Source organism: Poeciliopsis prolifica, unplaced genomic scaffold, assembly GCF_027474105.1.
Source record: "Poeciliopsis prolifica strain line A6 unplaced genomic scaffold, Auburn_PproV2 SCAFFOLD018, whole genome shotgun sequence".
Classification (NCBI taxonomy): Eukaryota; Metazoa; Chordata; class Actinopteri; order Cyprinodontiformes; family Poeciliidae; genus Poeciliopsis; species Poeciliopsis prolifica.
Window position 1 is genome coordinate 2,585,879 of NW_026562393.1, and position 23,372 is coordinate 2,609,250.

Sequence of the window (23,372 nt, forward strand, 5' to 3'; positions counted from 1 at the left end):
CCGCAAAGTAATTTTCCTGCTATTGAATGTAGTTTGAGAGCACAGTCAAAAGCAAAGCTTTTACTGTTAAAATACACCCAATTACTTGTATAAAAGGCCTCCGAATAGTATTGGCTTTGAGTGCTCCATTGCTCCATGAAAACACTCATTTCTTTCTAGATTTTAGAGCGCAGATGGCTGGCACAGAGACGGATTGTACAGATTAGCTTGCATTGTCTCTTTGGCTTTTTATGTATAAATTCTGAATCATCTGGCTCTGCTATGGACAACTACTTATGAACAAAATTGCTCTTTTACGTTGAATAGTAATTTTTACATATCAGTTTTCAGTCCAGTTAAAAACTCATACTGGCCTCAGTGAAGCCTTCTGTCACACAATTAGAGCTTGGTCCAAACTGGCTACTCAACTGGACAACGATATCGCACCAGCAGCAAATCGAAAACAAAATGTTTGGAAAAGAAAATGATCAAGACGTTGCAATCTCCTGGTCAAAGACCATGCTTTGGCTGCAGGAAATTGCTGTGGTGACTCATTAGAACGAGGCAGAAACTCAGTAAGTGGATGAAGTTGTGCAGAAACTGGGAACCTCACGCTAACTTGTGTGTATGTAACTTTACTGTGACTGCTTAATACAACAACTGTGAAACAAACCAGGCGGTCTCATTGTAAAACAGAAAATTCATCAAAGTCTGAATTCTTTTTCTGTTTCTTTTATCACCCCTCAGGTGGCTCAATGGCCCTAAGAGGAAGAGGAAGAACAGCCAATGTTCGGTGAAGAGTATGACTGGTGAGTGACTGATTTAATCTTTTAAGGTCCACGAATCCCTAATCCAGAGAATTAAAGCTGTTCATTTGTTCATTTTTAGAAATCTCATCAAACACGTGATGAATGTAGCATTTTTTAGGAAAGCTCCTCACAATGAATCTAGGCAGCTGTGCAATTGTACACAGGTAGGTGGTAGCTATTTCAAAACTGCCTTGTGGACATTTTGCTTTCAGATATGGAGAAAAATATTTTGGGCATCTGCCATTGATACACAATAGCCCTCTGCTTTGTCTGCCTTTGTGTTGGTTAGTGTTTATTGTGAGAGTGACGGCTCCAAATCCTGGGAAATGAGGGAGAGATGTAAACAGGCGAAGAAAGACGCAGTGAAAGAATTATGGTGGGAGGAACAGCTTTATTTAGGAAAATGAAGCACCTGATATGTTTTTGTTTTCCCTCCAAGCCAGCATATGGTTTGAATCACCCGCAACACTGCTGGATGGCCCATTAATGCCATCATTTTGAGCCTCTCTCTTCAGGTTGCTCTTGTAAAAGAGTCTTCTTTACTGGTGTTACGGTAAAGGTTTTGAGAAGAAAACACACACACCCACACACACACAAACACACTTTGCTTCAGCCCATCTTTTGTTGGAAGAGCAGCAAGCGTGTATGCTGCTCATGAAGTCGTTGCTCAGCACGGTGCGAAAGACACTGGCAACCTGGCAATTCACAGGGTTTCCGAAAATTAGATTGAATTGGAGAATAAATAATAGCAATTGCATTGATGAGTCAATATTTCTGTCCACCCCTAATTGTGTGCTTTCAGCTCAAGGAGCTGCAATCGTGGAAAAAAAAAGGCATGGGTTGCAACCTGGAAGGCTATGTGTATAGCCTATGTGTCAATCCTCGTGTACATGCTCCAAACGCATTCAGTGCTTTAAATGCAAGCAAAGTTGCTGTCCACCATCCTCAGCATCTTATCTTCATCAGACTCTGCTCATGTTTCTCAAAAAGATAGACACTAGAGTATGATTGATGTCTCTGACCTGCAGGAACAGTTGTCGTTGCTTTGGGTCATGCCATGCTCATTTCGCAGTCTTATATTACGCCTCAGAGATCATAGTCGGTACAGTAACTGCCACCACTTGATGGTGGTAGTTACAGAGCTGAATCCGTGAGATGTTTAAAGCCTGGGATATCACCGCATATTCAGAAATATGTGTAGGATCTAACATCAAGACAGGATAACAAGCTTTTTGAAATTAGGAGCTCATTATTTTTTTTTTCTTTTTTTAACATTATAAGCATGGGTAATCGCTTATTATGCTATTAAAGTTTTATTGTGTAGTTCATACAGCAGCAGCGGATTAGTGTGTGTAGTCAGGATTATCCCCTAATGTCCTCAGTGTTTACAGTCTCATATGTTGTCCCACCCGGACTCCTGTTGTGTCAGAGAAAGAACCATGGGACTCCGTCAGACACCTGATCCATTACGTTCCGATCCAAACAAAGAAAGCAGCTGTTCTGGCGCGACCCTCGTGAAGACCAAATATTTAACTAGGCTCTGCCTCTGCAGCAGTGACCCTCGTTGATGTCTCTTGAGTTTCCTGTTTCAAAAAAGAGGGCACTGCCACATCCAGAGATCTGCAGCGGTATTGATTTTAGGCTTGGCTTCCAAAAGCAGCTACAGACTAGCTTTAGGGTTGGTCTACCATTGTTTGGCCCTGCCAAGGCAGCAGCACTGACAATCCTCTCACAGGTTTGCCTCTGATGTTCTCCTTATCTTTTTTCTCATCCTTTTCTGAGCTTCTTTATTTTCATCTTCAGTTGTGCATTTTTTTCCCTCTCAGCAAGCCTAAAGTCTTCTTACAATCCCCAGTGGGGTTTCATCAGCTTGAACTTGGTGGTATTTGTTCAAATCGATTTGGCTTGAAATGTGACTTGTTGTGCCCCCTTGGCACTCACTCTTGCCTTGCTTTCCCACCATCCTCTTCTTGCACTGCCCCTCCTTCTTCCCCTCATCCTCTTCCTCATCTAGAATCTGTAGCAAAGCCAAAAAGCAGGGCGCAACTGACACTGCCAGTCACAGCTCTCAACACGCCTCAATACAAACACACACACACAGCTGCAATCCTGCTGCATCCGCTAAGCGTAAAGAAGGAAAGGCTTTTCATTTCATAATCTGTTTGAATAAGTTAAAGCCAGACAAAGAATTGGGTCACTATTTGACCACGCGCAACCCCGCCCGTCCTCCTTGCTGCACTTTTGGAGTTACAGACATGCAAAAAAGAAGCTAGGATGTTGCACGAATCTCAGGTTTTCATCAGTGGATTCAGCTTCTCCAATTCTTCTGTTTGGATGTAATCTGAGACTCTGCAGGAGCCAAACCGTCTGCTGGAGCACTCTGCTACTCCCCTCTTTCCCTTCATGTTTGGGGTTGTTATCATACCGTAAAAGAGGTCTGTCCGCCTCAGTCCTGATACAGGGTGATATGTATCAGAAGGAGCTGAAAAATTCTGAGCAGCTGTGGAGCTAAAAACGCATGCTGAAGTCACTCAGTTTGTGTATGTTTGTGCCCACACTGACTTTATTTGCAACTTGCACTGGACCATTTCCTCCCCTCCCAGCTGCTCGGCCACGTATACGGCACATGAAATGTCTGGAAATCTGCTATTTCCTGTGTTTCTGAGCAAACTCCTTGGTTCTCCCCAGTCTCAGAGGCGGCATAGGAGGAGAACGAGCTGTTCCGTTCCCGACCTATGACTTATTCCCTGTGTCAAAACAAGTGTAACTAGTTCCATGTAGTTCACATCCAATTAAACTCATTAAAGATGTTTAGAACGTTTTAAATTAAATTTCTGAAAGTTAAATTAGAAGTAGAGGGGGAGCTTTTAAAGTAAGGGTTCCTCACTCAGTGCTTGCATTTTCAAAATGTAGAAAAAAAAGTGGGGAAAGATATTTAAGCTTACAGACTGCATCTCCTACGTCATCTCCTATTTAGACTGGTCTAAATGTTGTGACCATCCTCTCATCATTGTGTCGCATGTCTTTCCGTCTTTACTTCCTGTATTGTGTCCTTCTTTAATTTCTTTCTTGTGTTTTTCTTCTACTTTCTTTCTTATGTTCTTTCTTTCTTTGTTTCCAGGTGCCCTACTTCTCTTCTTTTCTTTTCTTATTTCCTTTTTTGATTTTTTCCCTCCCCTTTTTCTTTTCTTTCTTCTGTCCTTATTTCAAACATATCAACTGCACAAATATTAATGGATCTTTTGAATTTACTTCCAAAATAAATTTGTTGCAAGGTTTTGTATACTTCTTATTTTATAAAACATTGTTTTTAACAGGAAAGTAAAGCAATGAGAATGCTAGAATGCCAGATAGCCTGGAAAGATTCTGAATGTTTTCATTGAAAATCCCAAAAGATACAAACGCAGCACCCTTGATGAACGTACTGTTTCTGGTTTAAATAGCCACCCTCCCGCAGTATTGTGCCCTTTATGTTTATGCTCGTGTTACCTCTTCTTTCAGGGTACATCCCCAGCTACCTCGAAAAGGATGAGCCATGTGTGGTGTGTGGCGACAAGGCCACAGGGTACCACTACCGCTGCATTACCTGCGAGGGCTGCAAGGTACGCGTCCACAGAGACACTCACCTCTGTCAGTTATCTGTAGATTCTTTTTTTGTGTTCATGTTACAAGCCAAGGCTTTTCTCAGTGCAAAAATACAGTGATCTTTACATGCTTAGGAGAGATTATGTTTTGGATGTGATTCACAGTAAGAAAAATCAATAAAGGTAAAAAAAGAAAAAAAAAAAGAAAGAAAACCTTCAGACAGGCTGAAAATGAGCTTATTTGGATCTTTGGGTCAGATACAAGATTTCAGATACATTTATTCCTTCGTGGAAGCTAAGCTAAAATAACTAATGCTTGATGTAAGGTTTTTACACCTTACTTACTGTGTGTTAACGTTTCTCACAAACAAGACCAGCAGGAGGACTGATTGTTCCTGACTTTAATGAGATGTCGTAGGATGTGGGATTTAAGGTTTTCATTTTATCTTGTCCTTTTCTTGTCCTCCATCGCTTTAATTTCTGCCTGCTCTGTTTCCCATCAGGCCTCCACTGTATCTGACCGACTGTCACTCTGCCTGAAGCATTCATTCATTCATCCGTCTCCCCCTCTCTCTGTGTATGCTTTTCGTCGTGCCTGCAGGGTTTCTTTCGTAGGACCATTCAAAAGAACCTCCATCCCACCTACTCCTGCAAATACGATGGCTGCTGCATCATCGACAAGATCACCCGCAACCAGTGCCAGCTGTGTCGCTTTAAGAAGTGCATCTCAGTGGGAATGGCCATGGACTGTAAGTGCAAAGTTTTTTTTCCACATTCTGTCACTTGACAAACACGAACGTCAGTGTATTATACTGGGATTTTTAATCATGGTAAAGTAGAACAAAAGTTAAATAGTTTTAATTTTTCATTAAACAGAAAAATTAGGAAATAATGGCACACATTTGTATTTGGCCCCTATTAAGCTGTTACCCTTAAATACAATCCAGAATTCCTGTTTGCAGTTGCCCACAACCCAATTAGGTGGAGCAGACTTTACACCATCCTGAAAATATCATATTGGGTGTTGAGAAAGACTTGGGCCTGGGGCGGAGGCTGACCTTCTACTAGGTCAATGTCCCTAATTATATGTCCAGAGTTACAATGGAACAGCTTAGATGAAAGCATATGTATGTGTCCAACTGAAAGTTTCTGCAAAGGCATGAAAATAGATGCTTTCTGTTCACTCAGGCTGAGCTTGAGCTATTATACAAAGGCTTTCATAAAATCTCATGAAACATGAGTTTGTTGGCAGAATTTGAACATATTTAAGGAGTGTAGATGCTGGTGTACATTCAGAAAATTGATATTAAAGTTTGTATAGGAAATAAGTAATAAGCGATCTAACTCACAAGTTATTGTGGTTGAAATGTGTTTTCAAGTAAAAACTCTTCCTTTAAACTTAATGTACATTTAAACTTTTCTTCTTTCCTCCACAGTGGTCCTGGATGACTCAAAGCGGGTGGCGAAACGGCGCCTTATTGAGGAGAACAGGGAGAAACGCAAAAAAGAGGAGATGGTGAAGTCCCTGCAGACCCGTCCAGAGCCCACTGTGGCCGAGTGGGACCTGATCCGGCTGGTGACGGAGGCCCATCGGCATACCAACGCTCAGGGTGCACAGTGGAAACAGAACCGCAAATTCCTGGTAGGAACATGTTGCTCTGGTTTCCATTTTTGTCCAGATAACTCCACTTTCTTTTAGATGTACAATATTTTATGTTCTGACACTCAAATGCAAGAAAAAAAAATATTAATCCAAGACAGTCTCCTCTAAAGGTCGGAGCTTGCTGCAGGGTAGGAGTTTGGCTCTGAAAGTGTTTGAAGGTGCATAAAAGCTGAATGCTTCACATAATCCTGAGCCAAAACACAAGGTCGTTTTGGCCTGAGTTTGTGGGAGGTGTGAAGCCTTGTAGGACAAACCTGAGAGCAGCAGGAGCAAAAAAGTCTGCATGCTTTTATTTTTGTTGCTAATCAAAGCATGAACAGGTTGAGCTCTCTTAGTTACAACAAATATATAATATTTTAGAAGGCTTTTCAGACTAATAAGGCCAAAAGCAAATCTGTATAGTGACATTTTATTTACTCATTCAAAACACAGATCTCTGTAATACAAATAAGACCTTCAAAATTTTGGGAAAACAAATTTGGTTGCCAATCTTTCAGGAATGTACATCATGATGTAAAATTTTTGAAAAGCTCTTATTTGTTTATATTTTTCATGGTATTATGCAGACCTCTATAAATATATCTCTATAGAGATATATCTCTCTATATATATATTTAATAAAGATTTAAACCACATGGAGACATGACGCCTGTTAATTTTATTAGACTCTACGATCTGCATGTGTGTTCTCTTTTTTATGTAGTTTTACATTTTTATCTCTTTCATTCACTTTATTTAGAATTTGTTTGCGAAAAAAAATTACTTTTGTATTTGACGGGTGACGGGCCAGCATTTGATTAGTTTATCTTCAGCAAACACAACACGCCGAGGCTTCACCAGGTCCTGCTGAGACTGTGAACTCAGCTTATTGCATTGATTTGCATTAGTCTCTGTGGATCAAGGTCGTGATAGCGTTCTGGTTTGAAAATGTCCACTTTGAAGAAAGGAGGAATAATAAAAAGTAGAGAGTAATTGAATTAAATTTACTTCTTGGTAAATGAATGCATGATGTTTTCTTGTCTCCAAGAGGTAAATTATACAGATAAGGAATTTGTTTGATTTTTCACTTCCTTATTTCTAAAAGAAAAGTAAAAACAAATAATTGTTTTTTTTTTTTCTGCTGCTGCTGGAGTGAGTCATGGTTTGCTTTATCCGCTGTGTGTATGACACCAGCTTTTGACGTGGGGCTGCATGTTGCTGTTGACTCACACATTCAGTTGTTTCCAGTGAGTCCACTGACTTGAGTAAGTGAATCAAATCCAACTCATCGGCTGAGTCTGCTGTATTTCTGCCGATTCAGGAAATCTCTGACAACCCACATCCTTCAGTGTGGATGCTGTTTCTGAGTGAAGAGGGCTCAAAGTTAACTGTTTTCCAACGTTAGTGAGGCCCTCGCCATGAAATATGCTGACTTTGAACATGCTGTCAGGCTCTCGGAAATCTCAAAGTTAAGGTGCTTTCCCTTGAAAGCCAACAGAGAAGCTGCTGTTTTATGTAATGCCAGCAACACTAACCACCCAAATAGCTTTACTCAGCAGTGTGGTATCTGTTTAAAAGACAAAGCTAAGATTACTAGTAGCACTTTCAAACAGCTGGATGCATCCAGAATGAACGTCTACGAAACAAAAACTGTGGGAATAGTTTTTCATTTTAAGTGTTGGATCATCTTGTACACACCATTCTTCTCGGTTTTCTGTTCTACTCTCTGAGCCAAATAAAATATAAAACCTCTCCACAACCCTTCACCGCACAGAAATCTCCTGTTATTCACAGGTCCTAAACTTTAAACTGTTGCTCTTAGAAACATTTGCCAAATATTGAATCTGAATCTCTGTTTTCAGTCTTTGCAATTAGAAACAGAAACGGATCCAATTTAAGGCCCTTTGAACATCTGCTTTTAGTTCAGTGCAGATTAAGTAAAAACACTTTTCATACCACAGACCTGCAGGTTCCCAGAGGAGATCTCATCATCCTGTCAGATGTTGTGTGTATTTATATTTTTTGGCTTCTGTTAAACTTTTTATCTCATCTTTTTAAAAAAAACATCTATATATTATTGGGAATTATGTATATTCATACATTTTTTGGTTTTATTCTTGAATCATGATGCCAAAATTGTGGCAAACACCTTTTATTTATTGAAATTTGTTGAACTTGACTCATTGAGAGCAGTTTTAATCGCTGTTGGTATGAAATAGACTTACTATAAGCTCATTATGAAAAGAGTTTCCAGAGATAATGTATCTGATAATTGTCAACATTTCAGGACTTTGATGCTGAAACTGCAATAACAAGGTTCCAAGTAAAAACAAGTAAATCAGTTGAACTTTATTCACACTTAGGTCCATCTACCATGTGCAAGCTGCTAATTTTTATTTCTCTGATTGATTGGTTCTTTAATTCACTTGAAGTCATTTTATCTTACATACAATTTTTTGTTTTTGTAATAATATTGAACCGGAGCTTCAGCTTTGTGTTGGACAATGGGGGAGTTTTGCAGACAGCGTCAAAAATGCTGGGTGGAAAGTGAGTACTGGTATAAATTACTCCTAAACTTCCTAGTGTAGTTTGTTTTGAACTCTAATGGATTGTGCTCCCCAACTGCCCATAAATCTAGGATTACATTCTGACTCACCGAGCAAGAGGAAACTCTGTGGGAAGGTCACCGTGAGACGCGTTGGTATTTTTCAGTCTGTAAATCTGATGTTAAAACGTCTTTTCATTCGAAAGTTGGTTTTGATTTCACAGACTCATGACTGACTTTCTGAAACTTGACTTTCTTTTTCTTCTTCCTTTCATTTGTTTTGTTTTCTTTCTTATTTCCTTCCATCCTTGTATCTTTGTTCATCTCTTGTTCTCATTCTTTTTTCCTCCATTCTATTTTTCCTCTTGCTTTCCTTCTTTTCTCCCTGATTTTTTTTCTTCCTTCTCTCATAATCCTTGTGCCTTTTTGTTTTTCTTTTTCATCATTCCTTATGTTCTTCCTATCTTCCTGTCTTTACATTCCTTCTTCTTTCTACTCTTTGTCTTTTCTCCTTTTTTGCATGATATCTTTCCTTCTCGCCTTCCTACACTCATGTCCTTCCTTTGACCTTCATTCTTTCCTTGATTTCTTCCTCTCCTGGTGCTCTTCCCTTTTTCATTCATTCCATACACGTGTCCTTTCTTCTGTCCTTCCATCATCATAAATTGATGGTGTACTGATAGAGTAGTGTACTTTGACATTGAATTTGAAAAGTTGAGTCTGGAAAAGTGTGGAGTATTTACGCAATTAATGGTTTGGAACCTCGGAACACTACACCTTTTTTTTATTATTATTGAAAACAAGACTCAATAAGAGACAAAAGGTAAGCTTGCATTCCACATAAATCCTAAAACAGACATTTTCTATTAGTCCTATCGAGGCTCCTTGGTTATTTTAGAAATTGGACTGATTTGGAAATAGAAAAGCCCCATGATTAATCCCCATCAGCTTCCAGAAGTTTTTTCCTGCATTAATCTAGGTAATCTGCAGTGCTTACTATGAAGACTTCTTTGTGCTTATTGCTAACATTTTTCAGGTTCTCCATGCTTTTCTAATCACACTGGGGTTAAGGATGAACTCTGCACAGACAAAAGCCATTAAACAATGTAAAATATGACTGAAAGACTGAGGAAGGAGTGTTCTGCTTCCAGTATGTATAACCTGCAGCTGATTCTCCTGCCTCCCCCTTGACAGCTATTTTCTCAACAGTGATGTAAAAATTTTTCCTGACCTCCATCTACAAACACTATGCTTAGTTTTTGGCTCTTTCACAGCATCCATCTCTGTCTTCCATGATTGATGACTTACTGTTTACGACGATTATTCTCATGCTTTAGTTTTATCCTGTTCATGGCCGGAGCCCAACTTAAATTAATTGCTATAGCTCTGACACATGCATTATTCAGTAGAAGGTAACACAATATGTGTCATTATCACACCTCAATTTACACAGATTTCTCAATGCAAACCCTTGACTTTCCCCCATTTATCACATTAGACCCTGAAACGAAAGTGTATTTTATTGAGATTTTATGTGATAGACCAAGATAAAGTGGAGCGTAATTATGAAGCAGAAGGTGAATGATAAACGATGCGTGGTTGTCAAATAAATAAATAAAAGTTAAAAATAAAAGTTTGGTTTGTAATTATTTTGAGGTGAGCAATGGATGGGACTTTGTGAGGCATTAGCCTTAACCTTGATGAGAATTATATTTCATTGTCACAAGAGCTCAAGCCAAGGGAATTTTGTCAAAACAATTATGATGATAATAAAAATGCACAAAAAGTATTAGCCTTAGCTGTGCACCATAAAGGCAAACAAAAGCTGCACAACGCTCTTACAGGATCATGAAGGTTTTGATCCTTGTAAGGTATGTTTAGATAGATACCCCTGAAAATCGAGATCTTCAAGAACGTACTCTTCAGGTGTTATTTCTGAAGGGGCTAATCACTGCCTTATTTCCAATGCAGCCAGAGAAGATTGGCCAATCTCCGGTTGCCCCGACGTCCGACGGAGACAAGGTGGACCTGGAAGCCTTCAGCGAATTCACCAAGATCATCACCCCTGCCATCACCCGAGTAGTTGACTTTGCCAAAAAACTGCCCATGTTCTCTGAGGTGAGGAAAGGTTAATTATTTGGCAAAAAACAACCAGTTCGTGCATAGATGAATGCCTCTGTCAGGCTGTGTGTGTTTGTAAGTGCTCATAGAAATGTGAGGGTCATGAGTACGATTTGTCAAGCAGATCATTTAATCTGTCTGAAGGAAAGGCCAATTAATTTCATTGCAGATTTATTCATACCTCTTAAACATTTAAACTGCTTTACATTTTGTTTCATCTTGGATTTTCTATTATAGATCTCCATCACGTCAGAAGTAAAAGAAGGATTTGCGGTTCTTGAAAGTTTATTCAAATATCACCTTTTGCTGCAACTGCAGCTGCAAGTCTTTCAGTTATTTCTGTACTATCTTTGCACATTCTCATGATTTTCAATCTGTTGACGTCAATTTTAAGATTTTAATAAAGATTCTCAGTTTGATATTGATCTGGACTTGTCTGTCTTGATCTGAAGTGTGACTCTGGTTGTATGTTTCAGCTCTGTCTGCCCTCATGGCTTTCTTTCAAAAAGGATTTTTTTTCTTGTCGCTTTGTATTTGTGAAGCGAACAGACACTTGTATTAGTCAATATTTCCTCCAGCACTGAATTACAGGTAGACACCTCAGGGAACAAGCTGTCTTACATTTGGGTTATATCAATTAGTAAACATATAATAAAGTATTGACAAGGCATTATATTATCACTGATTAAAGAGTTATTTTCTGATGGGACAGATGGCTTTAAATAGGCCGGTAAGTGGGAATTTGTAGCATATTTAGCTACATATGTGGAGAAGTTGCAACTTTGATTCTGTACAACATTTAGAAACAAAAATCAAAGGCAATGATGATGAAACTGCTTTTTTCAATGTAATTGTGTGTTTAACTGTTTCTTCCTTGATAGATGATACCACTGAAATCAATAAAAAAAAAAACTTATTGTGTTGAAAATTAAAGCTTAGTAGATAGCAATGCCAGAATTTGCCTTGTTTTATCTCAAAATAATAAAAGACACTATAAATTAGGCTGTTTAATCTGATAACATTGGACTTTGGAAAAAACCTATTTAATCCATGAGGCTTCTTCATCCTGCCTGTCTGAAGCCCTGATAGGAAGCGCACCGAAACAAAGCCAGCAGTCATTTACTCACTAAAAAAAACAGTAATTAATTGCTGCTCCTTTAAATTGACACAGCCATAAATGCATTGTAAGTGTTTGGTTTGAGCTTCAGTTACAAGCCATGATTAGAAATTTACAAGACAGATCAAGGCAACAAATGTGAATTAATCTGCTCGGCTGCCAGGAGCGACACAGGGAGAGTAGAGTTCGCATCGAGGTGAGATTAATTCAGTGAACGCATTCTGCACACGTAACGAGATGAGATTCAGCTGAGAGGGGCTTGCATCCATGTAAATCAGGGTGATTTTGAAATAATCTGTTTATTCATGGCAACAAATACATGCTTGGTATTCATCCATCGTTCTTCTTCTGTTCTTGAACCACTTCTTTTACCATTATCTATATGTCTCCCTTATTATCTGTTAAACTTTTCTTGATGCTGTGATTTTTTTTTTGTAACACCAAAACTGAGCCAATTAGGCCATGCCCACACGAGAACATAACTGATCTGAACAATCTTCATTCTCCCAAAAATATACTCATAGAAATAGCACTGTTATCGTGTTGGTCAGGTCAAAGGGCAGTAGCATACTAGTCAACGTGGATATTATGGACACACTTAGTGATGGTTTTTGAAAATGATCAAGTGAGGAAACTTGTTCAATGTAATGAACTTTTTTTAGCAACATAAATGTAAATGGATGCAGAATATATTTTCACATTTCTATGTTTGCATTGAATGATAAATGTGTGGGTTTTTTTCCGTTTTTTTTTTATCACCAGCTGCCTTGTGAAGACCAGATCATCTTGTTGAAGGGCTGCTGCATGGAGATCATGTCTTTGCGTGCAGCCATCCGTTATGACCCAGAAAGCGAGACACTGACGCTGAGCGGGGAGATAGCGGTGAAGCGCGAGCAGCTGAAGAACGGAGGGCTGGGTGTGGTGTCTGATGCCATCTTTGATTTGGGCAAAAGCCTGGCGCAGTTCAACCTGGACGACACGGAAGTGGCGCTTCTGCAGGCCGTGCTTCTCATGAGCTCAGGTATGCTTAAAGAAAACAGGCATCTTTCAATTTATAATTGCATGTCAATGGCTTTACATTCATTTGAATGAAACATGTAGTAAATTAAGTCTTTTTATTATTATTTAAATAAAAATTTCAGTCGTACTTCTTCATGGGAGGTAAAACTTTTAAATTGCTATGTACAGTACTTAGCACTATGTTTGTATGTACTGTACATAGTGCTTAGAACTAGGTGTTTAAAAACCAGAAACTAACTTTCAGGTAAACCTTCCCCAGGGAAAGGGGAACCATGAGTAACTGAAACACACTTTTTGGTCCCCTTTCTTAAAGATTGGGTCCACCGTCCCAATCTCTCACTCTAGAGCCATTGTCCCAGTCCTCCATGTAACAAAAAAGAGGCTCTTCAACCAGGCCAATAATGCCCAGAGTCTTCACCATCTCAGGATGAATGCTCTGCACTCCAGGCAGCGTGCTGATGAGGAGCTGACCACAACTAATTGAGTCATGTAGAGAAAGTAAATTTTGAACTTGGAAAATTTGCTTCCTCTATTAAGGCTATGGGGGACTGGATTAAGTAGCTCTTCAAAGTTATCCTTACTTTACCCAATAAGGTTCTTTGTGTGGTTCAGCAGCTCAAATCCTATGCCAAACAAGACAGGGAATAACCTATGCTTTCTTCTCTGAGTCACTTCCAGGACTTCCTTGAGACCAAACAAAAGTCCATCCCCAAAGCTTCTCTGAATTGCTGCCACACCTAAATTTTTTCTCATGCATGAACAAAGGCATGCATTATCTGGCAACAGGATTGTCAATTCTGCTACATTGTCAATGAACTTATATATATATATTGTTTTATATAGTGTAGCATTATTGAGTAAAATATTTGTGCACCTGTTCCTGGCTTTCTCAATGATTTATTGCTGTAGTCACACATCATCATAACAAGTCAAGAAACCACTGCCAAGTTCAGAGCTTACTAAATGTTCCTTTGTCTCCTCTGTTGACAGATCGCTCAGGCCTGACGTCTGTGGACAAGATAGAGAAGTGCCAGGAGACGTACCTGCTGGCATTCGAGCACTACATCAACTACCGCAAGCACAACATTCCCCACTTCTGGCCCAAACTCCTGATGAAGGTGACGGATCTGCGGATGATCGGCGCGTGCCACGCCAGCCGTTTCCTTCACATGAAGGTGGAGTGTCCCAACGAACTGTTTCCGCCGCTTTTCCTCGAGGTCTTCGAGGAACAGGAAGTGTGACACGTGCAGATGCCAGCGTGTGCAATGGGAAACAGGAAACAGGAGACAGGCTTAGCCACAGAGACGCATGGAGAGTCTCATCGGCAGGAATTTGCGTTTCTCCGACATCAAATTCACAGTTTGTGGTTACAAAGGAACTGGATATAACCGGAAAGAAAACACACACCAGCAACGGGAGAATGGAACAAGAACCTCCTCCCTCTCTTTCGTACACCATCTCCTGTTTAAACATCCATGTGGGGGCCCTTCTGTCTGAGCAAGCTGTTTTATCCAGAAAGAGTTGTTGCCATTTGCCAAGACACATCCACAAACACATAAAAACACTCACACACAGAGCCACAGCTTGTTTCACCTCAGTTCTTCAGGGCAGCATTGTTTGTGGGGGTCAGGTTCCCCTCCTTGTTTCCTTTTTTTTATGCTTCTCGCAGTGCTCACGTTTTGAAGCAGCATCAGAGCTGGTTAGGATCTTTCAGTATTATTTCTGAATAAGTGTTAAAACAGTAGTTCAGAAAACAGCGTCATTTCTCACAGTCATGTGAGCAATCAGCAAACACTGCAAGCTAAAATTTTCTTTTTTCTTTTTATTTTACATTTCTTTGGTGTGCAATGGCGCCGATGGAAGCAAATGCAACCGGACTCGGCTGCCAGGTAATCAACTCAATCTGAGCCTTTACTGCTGTCTTGTTGTTTTGTTTTGGAGCTGCTGCTCCTCTAAGATCCCACTGAAACAGGTGCTATATTTATATAAAAAAGGCTAGTCCAGTTCGATGAAAATGTTCTGTTAGCCTTTAAAAAGGGGGCGGACCGTATCTACTTTTTTTTTTTTTTTTTTTTTTTTTTTGTCATTGGACCGGCTCCTGTGACTTATGCACACACAAACAGACATACAGACATACCATACAGACATCCAGACTTACATACATACATACATACATACATGCATATGTGCAGGCAGTCACTGCTTGTGCAGCTGTCATACCGTCGTATGAATGACAATGAAGCGCTTCTCTCCAAGGAGTTTCAACTCTGAAAGAAGGAAAGAAAAAACAAGATGGGAGGAGGGAGAGATTCCTTTTGAGAAGCAGAAAAAGGAGGAACGGAGGCAGGGAGAGGAAATGCGTTGTAATACCCGGACTGGGGTCAGAAGTAAATCTTCTACACCCCGTCTGCCTCTGTCTTCATTTGACACACACATTTATATGAAAACACACAACTTCACCTCAGAGTAACATAAATGCCTCATTTTACTGTACACACTGCACGACAGTGTTGATTTAAAGCCCTAATCCCTAGGGTTTCTACAGAGTCCTCTCCTCACGGACTCAGCTCAGTGTGGCCCCTCCAGGCTTCCATACACACTTGCCTTTTTTAGAAAAAAAAAGAAAAAAAAAAGAAGAAATAAATCTGTGGGAGTCACTGAGAGTAGGCAAAAAGGCCAAGAAGGCTACCATTTACCTCAAATGCGGACACACCCCGAGGATGGGGCGGCCATACCGCCCCACGGTGTCAGGCACTACCTCACCTCTGTGGACACTGGGCAGCTGCCCACAGCCAGACATACACCGTTCAACTGGTTTCATATGTGGACTAACACAAAAGTTCAGACTTTTTATTTTGTTGTTGTTTTGCATAGCGGCACAAAAACACTCAAAGAACACACACAGACACACATTTAACTCTCTCACTTGGTTCTAATGAAAAACTGTACTAAAAGACAGGAGGGCCGACCACCCTCCCCCACCCTGCAGGGGGGGAGTGGTACCCATCACATTCGGATCATCTCGTGTTCTGTTATTTGGGACCAAGCGTCATCCTTTCACCCCCTTCTGTAAAAACAGAAACTGACTCACAGGAGCAAACAGTGAATGGTGGGCACCCCCAGCTTAGGCCACCTCAGAAAGCAAGCAAGAGGAGCAGATGAGCCACGGCAAACAAGCGCCCATGATGGGCTCCCCCACTGAATTAGCACGCAGAGACTGGGCGTCTGCAAACGAGTGACTTTCCACAGCTCGCCCATGATTTCTGCCACTGGATATGGAACAAAACAGGATATCTGTGATTGATGGTCACCACATTAGATTTACAATCATGGGGAAAAGAAAGTTTCTAACAAGGTCACTGTCATTTTAATTTAAAAATTTGTACCAGCCACTCAGACATTTGAGAGGCTTTAAATAGTTCATAATCCTAAGCTCCCTTTTCTGCTATATTGACACACAAAAAACAAAATGTTTTTTTATGAAGATAGTTTCAGGTCAGTTTCTCTTATTTTTACTATTTTGTGCCTATGCATAGTTGTATTTCCCCTTTCTACTTAAATTTGTTGCTTTTAAACTAAACATTTTATAACCGTGAACTTAATCACTTTGTTTCTACTGGTAATTAAAGTATAAATGTGAAATATAGAGAAGATGATATTTAAAATCTGTAAATCTAAAAATGCTAAAACTCTTAACGTTTAATTTAAGTGTATGTTGCAAGGTTGAATTTTATTACATGTAATATTTTGACATTTGTCCAGTGACCAGTGTTGATTTCCACCTTTGATCAGTAAAGTGGTAGAAAAAAAAACTACATTGAATGATCAACTGTAGGATTTCTTAGTTTTTCTAATCACTGTAGATTAGCCTCCACTTTTCATTACAGCAAAATATTCTCTGTTGAGTTTGGTGTCTCTGTCCCGTTGAGTCCAAATTTAAGCCATGCTTCAGCTTTCGGACAGAATAATCCTTATTTCACTCTACAATACATGGTAACAAAGGTGGAATTTCTTTTTGTCATGATTGTACTCAAACGTCTTATGTATCCTAGTTCTTGTCACTATACTAGTAATGTGTAAAATATCCATGGCAGACATCATACATGAGTCATGACAATAGTCATTCTTTAATGACTATTAAAGAATACAGCATCTGTTATAAAAGTCCACTCTGTTCCTTCGATTTTGGGTCCATGCCAAATCTGGGCTCCCCTCCTATAAAAGAATCAGTTCTATTTCAATGTCAAGCAGCAGTCCTGAACATAAAGGATAACTCACACCTCTACCAGATGGATAAGCATCCGCAATGGAAAGTTAAAGAGGACCTGGAATGTTGCTCCTTAAGCACATCAACAGCTTCTGGGAATCATCACTTCTCCTGCTCTGCCATCCTCATGGCCTTCCTTGGAGCTGAGCTCAAGCGGCCATTACATCCCCATTCAGCCGGGCTAGTGGGAGTTTTTGCACTACTGGAGCGGTCCTCACTTTCACCCTTTCCTTTTCAAAGTTTTATCTGTACACATTTGTTGGCCCAACTTACCCTAAATGAGAATGCTTGACCACTCTGTATAACAGAGGCTGACAGCCGCAGTGGCCTCAGGCTCAAACCTTTCCTGTTGTCAGCATCACGCTGACAGTCCAGAAAAAAACAGGGGGGGTTGTGAGAGACCCCTGCATGGGAGGGTTTGGAGGGCTTTAGCACTTATCGTCTTCTCATAATCATCATCATTACATTTCAGATCTGGGGCCCTCCAAATTGTTTTTCCTCCTCTTCTTAACCTTGCTGTTCCTCCACGGGTTTGGCCAAGAATCGCTGACACCAAACAGGATTCAGGCCTCTCCACCTTGTGAGACAAGGCTGGCCATAACCGCCTTTCAGAGAGGCGCCACTGATTGAATGTGAACAGCAAAGCAGTAGAGACAAGATCAAGAGATTTGACACAAGGAAGCAAAATAAAACAAGATGCCATTATTAACTTGGAATAAAGTGGGAATTATGGATGGGGAAATGTTGGATATGCAATGTCCCCCCCCCAATTTAGGTGCCCCAACCTCTTCTCCCACACCAGCCGAGGACCCAAAATGATCCCCCACCCCACCTCCTTCTCTCAGTTCCAGTTGGAAATTTTAATACTGTGGGGGTCGGAAAAGATATCCCACATTCCAGAGATTGAGGTTTGGATCACCTCTTTGTTAAACAACTGAAAGAGGAGTGTAAAAAATCTGATGTCCTTTTGTTGAGCTGACTGGGTTTTTGTGTGTAACCGAGGTGGTTAAATGCTGCTTTTCCTTAAGGGACAAAAATAAAATCTGAAATGATATGAATCCATAAAGCAAAATTTAAAAAGAGAGGACTTAAAAAAAAAGACTCCTAAACAGAATTATTGGAGTTTTTTTTTCCTTGTTTTCGTATATTTCTTTGTATTTTGATGCTTTAACTGCTCCGTGTAAAAGAGAGAGGAAAAAGAAAATGGCTGTAGTCACTTTTTGACCATGTGTGCAGTGTAACATTGGAGAAATTTCACTTCTTTTGCCCACATCTGTCTTTTGTGTTGAGACGCCAACTGATGTGTTTTGTCTAGTGTCTCTCCAGTTGTCTGTCCTCTTTTATCAGAGGAGGAACTTACAACCAACAAAACAGGAGTTGTTTTTTTTTTTTATACGTATATATACTTCTCTTTTTGTAATGGAATACAACAGAAAATAATGCAACCTTAAACTGAAAACAGAAAAAAACTGAAACACAAGCCTGTCATACCTCACGCAACACAAAACTCATACGAACTTGGGAGGCGTCGTGTTTTGCAGGCACATGTAAAATTGCAAAGATGCATATAAACTAAAAAGGAACAGAGAGGGCCTGTGTGTTTGCATCCGTACACAAGAACAGCTCAATAAATTAGATTATTATTGCAAAGTTAATTGATTTCAGTAATTCAATTCAAAAGAGAAAATCATGTAGGACTTCTTGCACACGTTAATACATTTCAAATATTTATTTCTGAGTTAATGTTTATGAATATGGCTCGAAGCTAAAAGACAAAAACACATCCAGTTTTTCTGGAAAAAAAATCTCGTGCCAATATGTTATGGTTTACAGAATCATGGGGAAAACTACTGACTGGACAGCTGACAGTATAGTCATCGACAGGCTCTACAAGCAGGGTAAGCTATGAAGGAATGCTGAATCCAGGCATCAGCCCATGACTTTCATTTTTTAACTACAAAATATAAGTTTCATTTTGTAAGAACAAAATAAAAGTCATGGGCTGAGGCTGAAGCATCTTATTACTACACTATTATTATTACCAAACTTGGTCAGGGCTCTTTTTGCATCAAATGCAAAAAAGATTTAGCTCATTATTGGCATATTCACCAATTCAGATTTTTCTGTGGAACACAATTTTTTTGCAGAAAATCTGCCTATTCACCTTTTTTCCCACCTTTATTTGTATTTTATTTTTTTACTGAAAATGCAGCTTAGGAGCACTTGACACTGTTGGCTGGTATTTGCAAAGCAGCCAATCCTGAAGTAGTATTTATTTTTCTTGCCGCCGTTTGGCTATACCCTGAAGTACAGAGACAAGGTAGACTTTAGAAATTGGCTCCTGTGGTAGTGCTCAGAGAATTTCCACTGTGTGTATGATTGCATATTAAGGTGTATTTGGTGTTTGGTGTAAAATAGTCAATTTTAGGAATTTTTACCAAGGGCTATTAAGTATTTCAGGATTTTATCTGTTTGCGGGTGGTTCTGGACCCTTACTGTTGACATAACAGCGAGAAAACAAGATTAGCTTCTCCAAAGTTTTCTAAATTATATTCAAACTTTATCCCTCCACTGAACCTTCTATTTATAAGCATGGTTGAAACACTCTTAGCATCCACTTTTTTTAGCTATATCTTTTTGTTGCTCTTGCAGAAGCTGTCCGTCACTTTCTGCTGCTCAACTGTCAAGTCTGGAGTTTCCCAAATAATTGTGTTGACCATAAAATGGCCATAAAATAACATTGTGTTTTAGTGGTGTTATATTTTCCTAAGAAACATAATTTGGGGTTTTCATTAATTATAAGCGAGAATCAATAAACTGTTTCTGCATGCAATACAGCTATAAAATGAGTTTTACTGAAACAAAATTACTGAAAAGAATTAACTTTTCTATGATATTCTACATTATTGAGATGCATCTGTTGGTTTTTCCTCAAAGTTTGGGGCCCTCTTATTGATTTGGATCTCAGATGAACCCAAGGACATGCTTTGCTAGAATCACTCAGCACATCTCTGACTGTGTTGTAGATCATGACTTTAAAAAATGTGAACGGCCCAGAGACTGAGGGATGTTTGCTTCTATAATGGCTGATTGTTTTATGGAACTGAATGTAGCTGAAAGAGGGGGGCACTGGACCTTAACCTGGCACCCACAACCCAGCTTCCACTCACCAGCAGAGAGGATAGTGGTGTCACACAGACATTAGGGGGGGGGGGAACAAACTGAAAGGATATATTGCCCGTTTGCAAGGTGCAATACTATGTACTTTTGTATGTTTTCGGTTTGGATTTACTTTTTGTTTACTTTTTACTTTTTCAGCAGTGGGGAGGGGGAACATGATCAATGATGTAAATACAAAACCATACAAAAACACTCAAGATTCATTATAAAAGTCAACTTTACCGCTCCATCCCATTGTCATGTAATGTAAGTGAAGACAACAAAAGAAGCGAAGAAATGTGTAATGTTTGTTACAATTTTTTATGTGTGCACGCTCTCACATGTGCATGCAGGTCCATAATCAAAAGTGCCCCTTGACATTAATCATAACCCCCTGTGCCTCGTCTTGTTTGCAAAGAGATAAAAGCCTACGCCCTCTGTAGTCTCATGACGACATGAAGTGCTACACGTGTGGCTGTGGGTTTTTTGTGTGTGCGTGCTCAGATATTGTCCTTTAAAACTGATGATGCGAGTGGGGAGAGCAGCTCAGTTAGCTGCAGGAAAGGAAAGAGGTACACTTGGACTCTTTGTCTGGCATGTATCTCAGCTAACCCAGCTGCTGAGCTCTCACATTGTTGTCATCAAAGTGTAAAATGGATCTGACCATTTGTCCAAAGCGTCGTTGAGTTCCAAAAGCTAGCTTGGAAATGTTGCAACATTAGCTTATACCTGCCCCAGTAGCACCAATATTTTAAAATTCTATTGGTTTATGTACGTGTGGTTCTGGGAAAAAAAAAAAAAATCCCCAAAATTGAATGTCCATTCTGCCCTTGATACATGAAATGACATGTAAACGGGGTGTTAGATGATGATAGTGGTTTGAACTTTCCATTGTTTCATTCAAGGGTAAAATTTTTGCTCTGTTTTAACTACAAATGCACCAATCAGGCTTTTCCTGGCCGCTACTGATATCCTGTTCCCAGATCTGTTTATTTGCATTGCACTAGTTCACAACAAATTTCATATCAAGGAAATTTGAAAACAATAAGACCCAATTTATATCTAGAAATATAATCAGTTCAATATAATCCGATCAGATGAACAGATTGCAATTCAATTCAATTGCAATTCCAGTTCAATCCTATTTATAACACAATACACTCAAGTTTGTAATGGAAATTGCTAAGATATTCTTTAAGGACCCACAGTTCTCTTCTATGTGACACAAAAGCAATTATAAAAGTTATGTTACAGATACTGACTGCTGTCAGTATCCTTACTGTCGATGGGTTAAGTAAATAGGTCACGGGAAACCTGGCAGTTTGATTGGTGCTTTTTCCATCCACAAACCAATTGGTCTGTGGATGGAAGTGAGCTTTTGTTAGACTGACTTTGAGTAACTTTAAATCCAGCCCCAACTAATTTTGATCTATTCTCATATGTTGATGCTTTGGACAAAGGTGAAGATCGTCTGTAACGTCGTTTGTTTTTTTTTTTCTTATTGGTTGTGTTTGGTTCCCTGCCCCTCCCCCTATGCCAAATATAGAGTTTGTTGAGACATGCAAACAGCAAGATGTCTATGCAATCTCCCCTCCTAAATCTTTTTTCCCAAAAAAGAAAGACAAGCTCACTGTAACAACGAGCTGGTCTGACTAATTAAAATCAAATTTGGCCTGGCTTGAATTCCAGAGGCTCTTTGCATGACCCAAAGACCCTTGCTGCTTTTGTGTGGGCGCATATCCCGACTGCTCAGCGGAGCTGGCCTTCCCGCCCAGCCTTTGTGGCCGGTCCAAAGGCGCAGGAGCTCTTTCTAGCAGTCTGTATCCCACAGAAGTAGGCGGGGTTCATTGGAATGATGTGGAAAACAAGGATTCAACAAGATGTGCTGTTTTCTGTGAATTGCTCAGAGTGTGATGCGTGAGTCTGCGTGTGCGCGTGCATGCTTGGATTCTGCTCATGCTTCCTTAATGGGATTGGTGCATCAAAAAACTTAGATTTTAAAATTAGGGCCAGCAGCTAAATTTAATCCCGTTTGCTGCCTTTATATGCCATTACTTAGTCAATGTAATGCTAGTTCTTAGATTTGTGCTTTAGCTTATGTTTACTAAAACCTTAATGCTTTTGATCCTGAATCAGTTTCACTTACGTAGATATAAAGAATGTTCACGTTTTTGAGATGGAAGATTTAAAACCAACCTGATTTAGCTTTAAATTAGCACTTAACTTAAAGAGCACTTTGAATGGCCCAAACACGATAAAAAGGGAAAAGTCTTAGTGTTAATTCTCAAAATGTACATATTTATAAATAGGTTATGTATATTTAAAAGAAATTTAACCCCAAAAAGAAGGAAAAATAATATTAAAAGAATTATTTAAAGTTTACTATAATTTATAATGACGTGCAATAACTCATTGAGTTTCACATCTAATCAGAAAGTTCTTCACACATTTGTGGGGATTAATGCACCTTTCCATGAGAGCACCAGCAAGACCCAATCAGCATGCACGCACACACAAACACAAATGACTTTTTGTTTCTGGGTAAAGAAAGTTATTGAAGGATTCTCTCAGGTAAAAAAAAAAAAAAAGAACCTTTTCTAATAAATGATGGCGAACATTAGATCGGAAACCCTTGTTATTCGTCTTTTTGGCCTCCCAATGTGCAGTTGTGCATTGTCTGTTTTCTGTCCTGGATGGGTTTCATGAAGAAAAATAATTTTAACCAAGGTTACCAAACACTTAAGATTTCAAGTTTAGACCCAGTGAAAATGAATGACGCTCACCTGGTTTTGGTAGATGGTTTTCACCGCAAAGGAAAGCAAATTAGTATCGCATGAGGAGGTGCGAGGGTTTTCAATCCTTGTTGGGTTGGCGTTTGTGCTGCTATTGAAGCCCGCCTCTCTCATATCAGGTAAAAGGAATATCCAAAATATGTTAAAACAATCTGGCCTTTTTTCTTTATTACTGGCCTTCGTTATGTTTTCAAAATTTAAGGTGAAAAGAATAGAATTTTGCTGAAAATTATGATTGGTTTGAATAATGACATTTTTACTGTGGTGGAATATTGTTTTTTTTGTTTTTTGTTTTTATCTTTTCATGCACGACACTTTAAGTTGATTATGTTTAGGC

At 39.5% G+C, this 23,372-nt stretch overlaps 1 protein-coding gene across 3 annotated transcripts in view; it reads left to right on the forward strand.

Moving 5' to 3' along the window:
• The window catches only part of LOC129368062 (thyroid hormone receptor alpha), a 117,315-nt gene extending 94,452 nt beyond the window's left edge, over positions 1 to 22,863 (forward strand). For all 3 annotated transcript variants that reach the window (XM_055042887.1, XM_055042886.1, XM_055042885.1), the window contains 7 exons: positions 727 to 788; positions 4,290 to 4,390; positions 4,974 to 5,121; positions 5,809 to 6,014; positions 10,531 to 10,677; positions 12,560 to 12,818; positions 13,808 to 22,863. In XM_055042887.1, coding sequence (XP_054898862.1) covers positions 727 to 788; positions 4,290 to 4,390; positions 4,974 to 5,121; positions 5,809 to 6,014; positions 10,531 to 10,677; positions 12,560 to 12,818; positions 13,808 to 14,058 — 1,174 coding nt within the window. In that variant the 3' untranslated portion in view covers positions 14,059 to 22,863. The remainder of the gene's footprint in view (positions 1 to 726; positions 789 to 4,289; positions 4,391 to 4,973; positions 5,122 to 5,808; positions 6,015 to 10,530; positions 10,678 to 12,559; positions 12,819 to 13,807) is intronic.
• Positions 22,864 to 23,372: the final 509 nt, after the last annotated feature.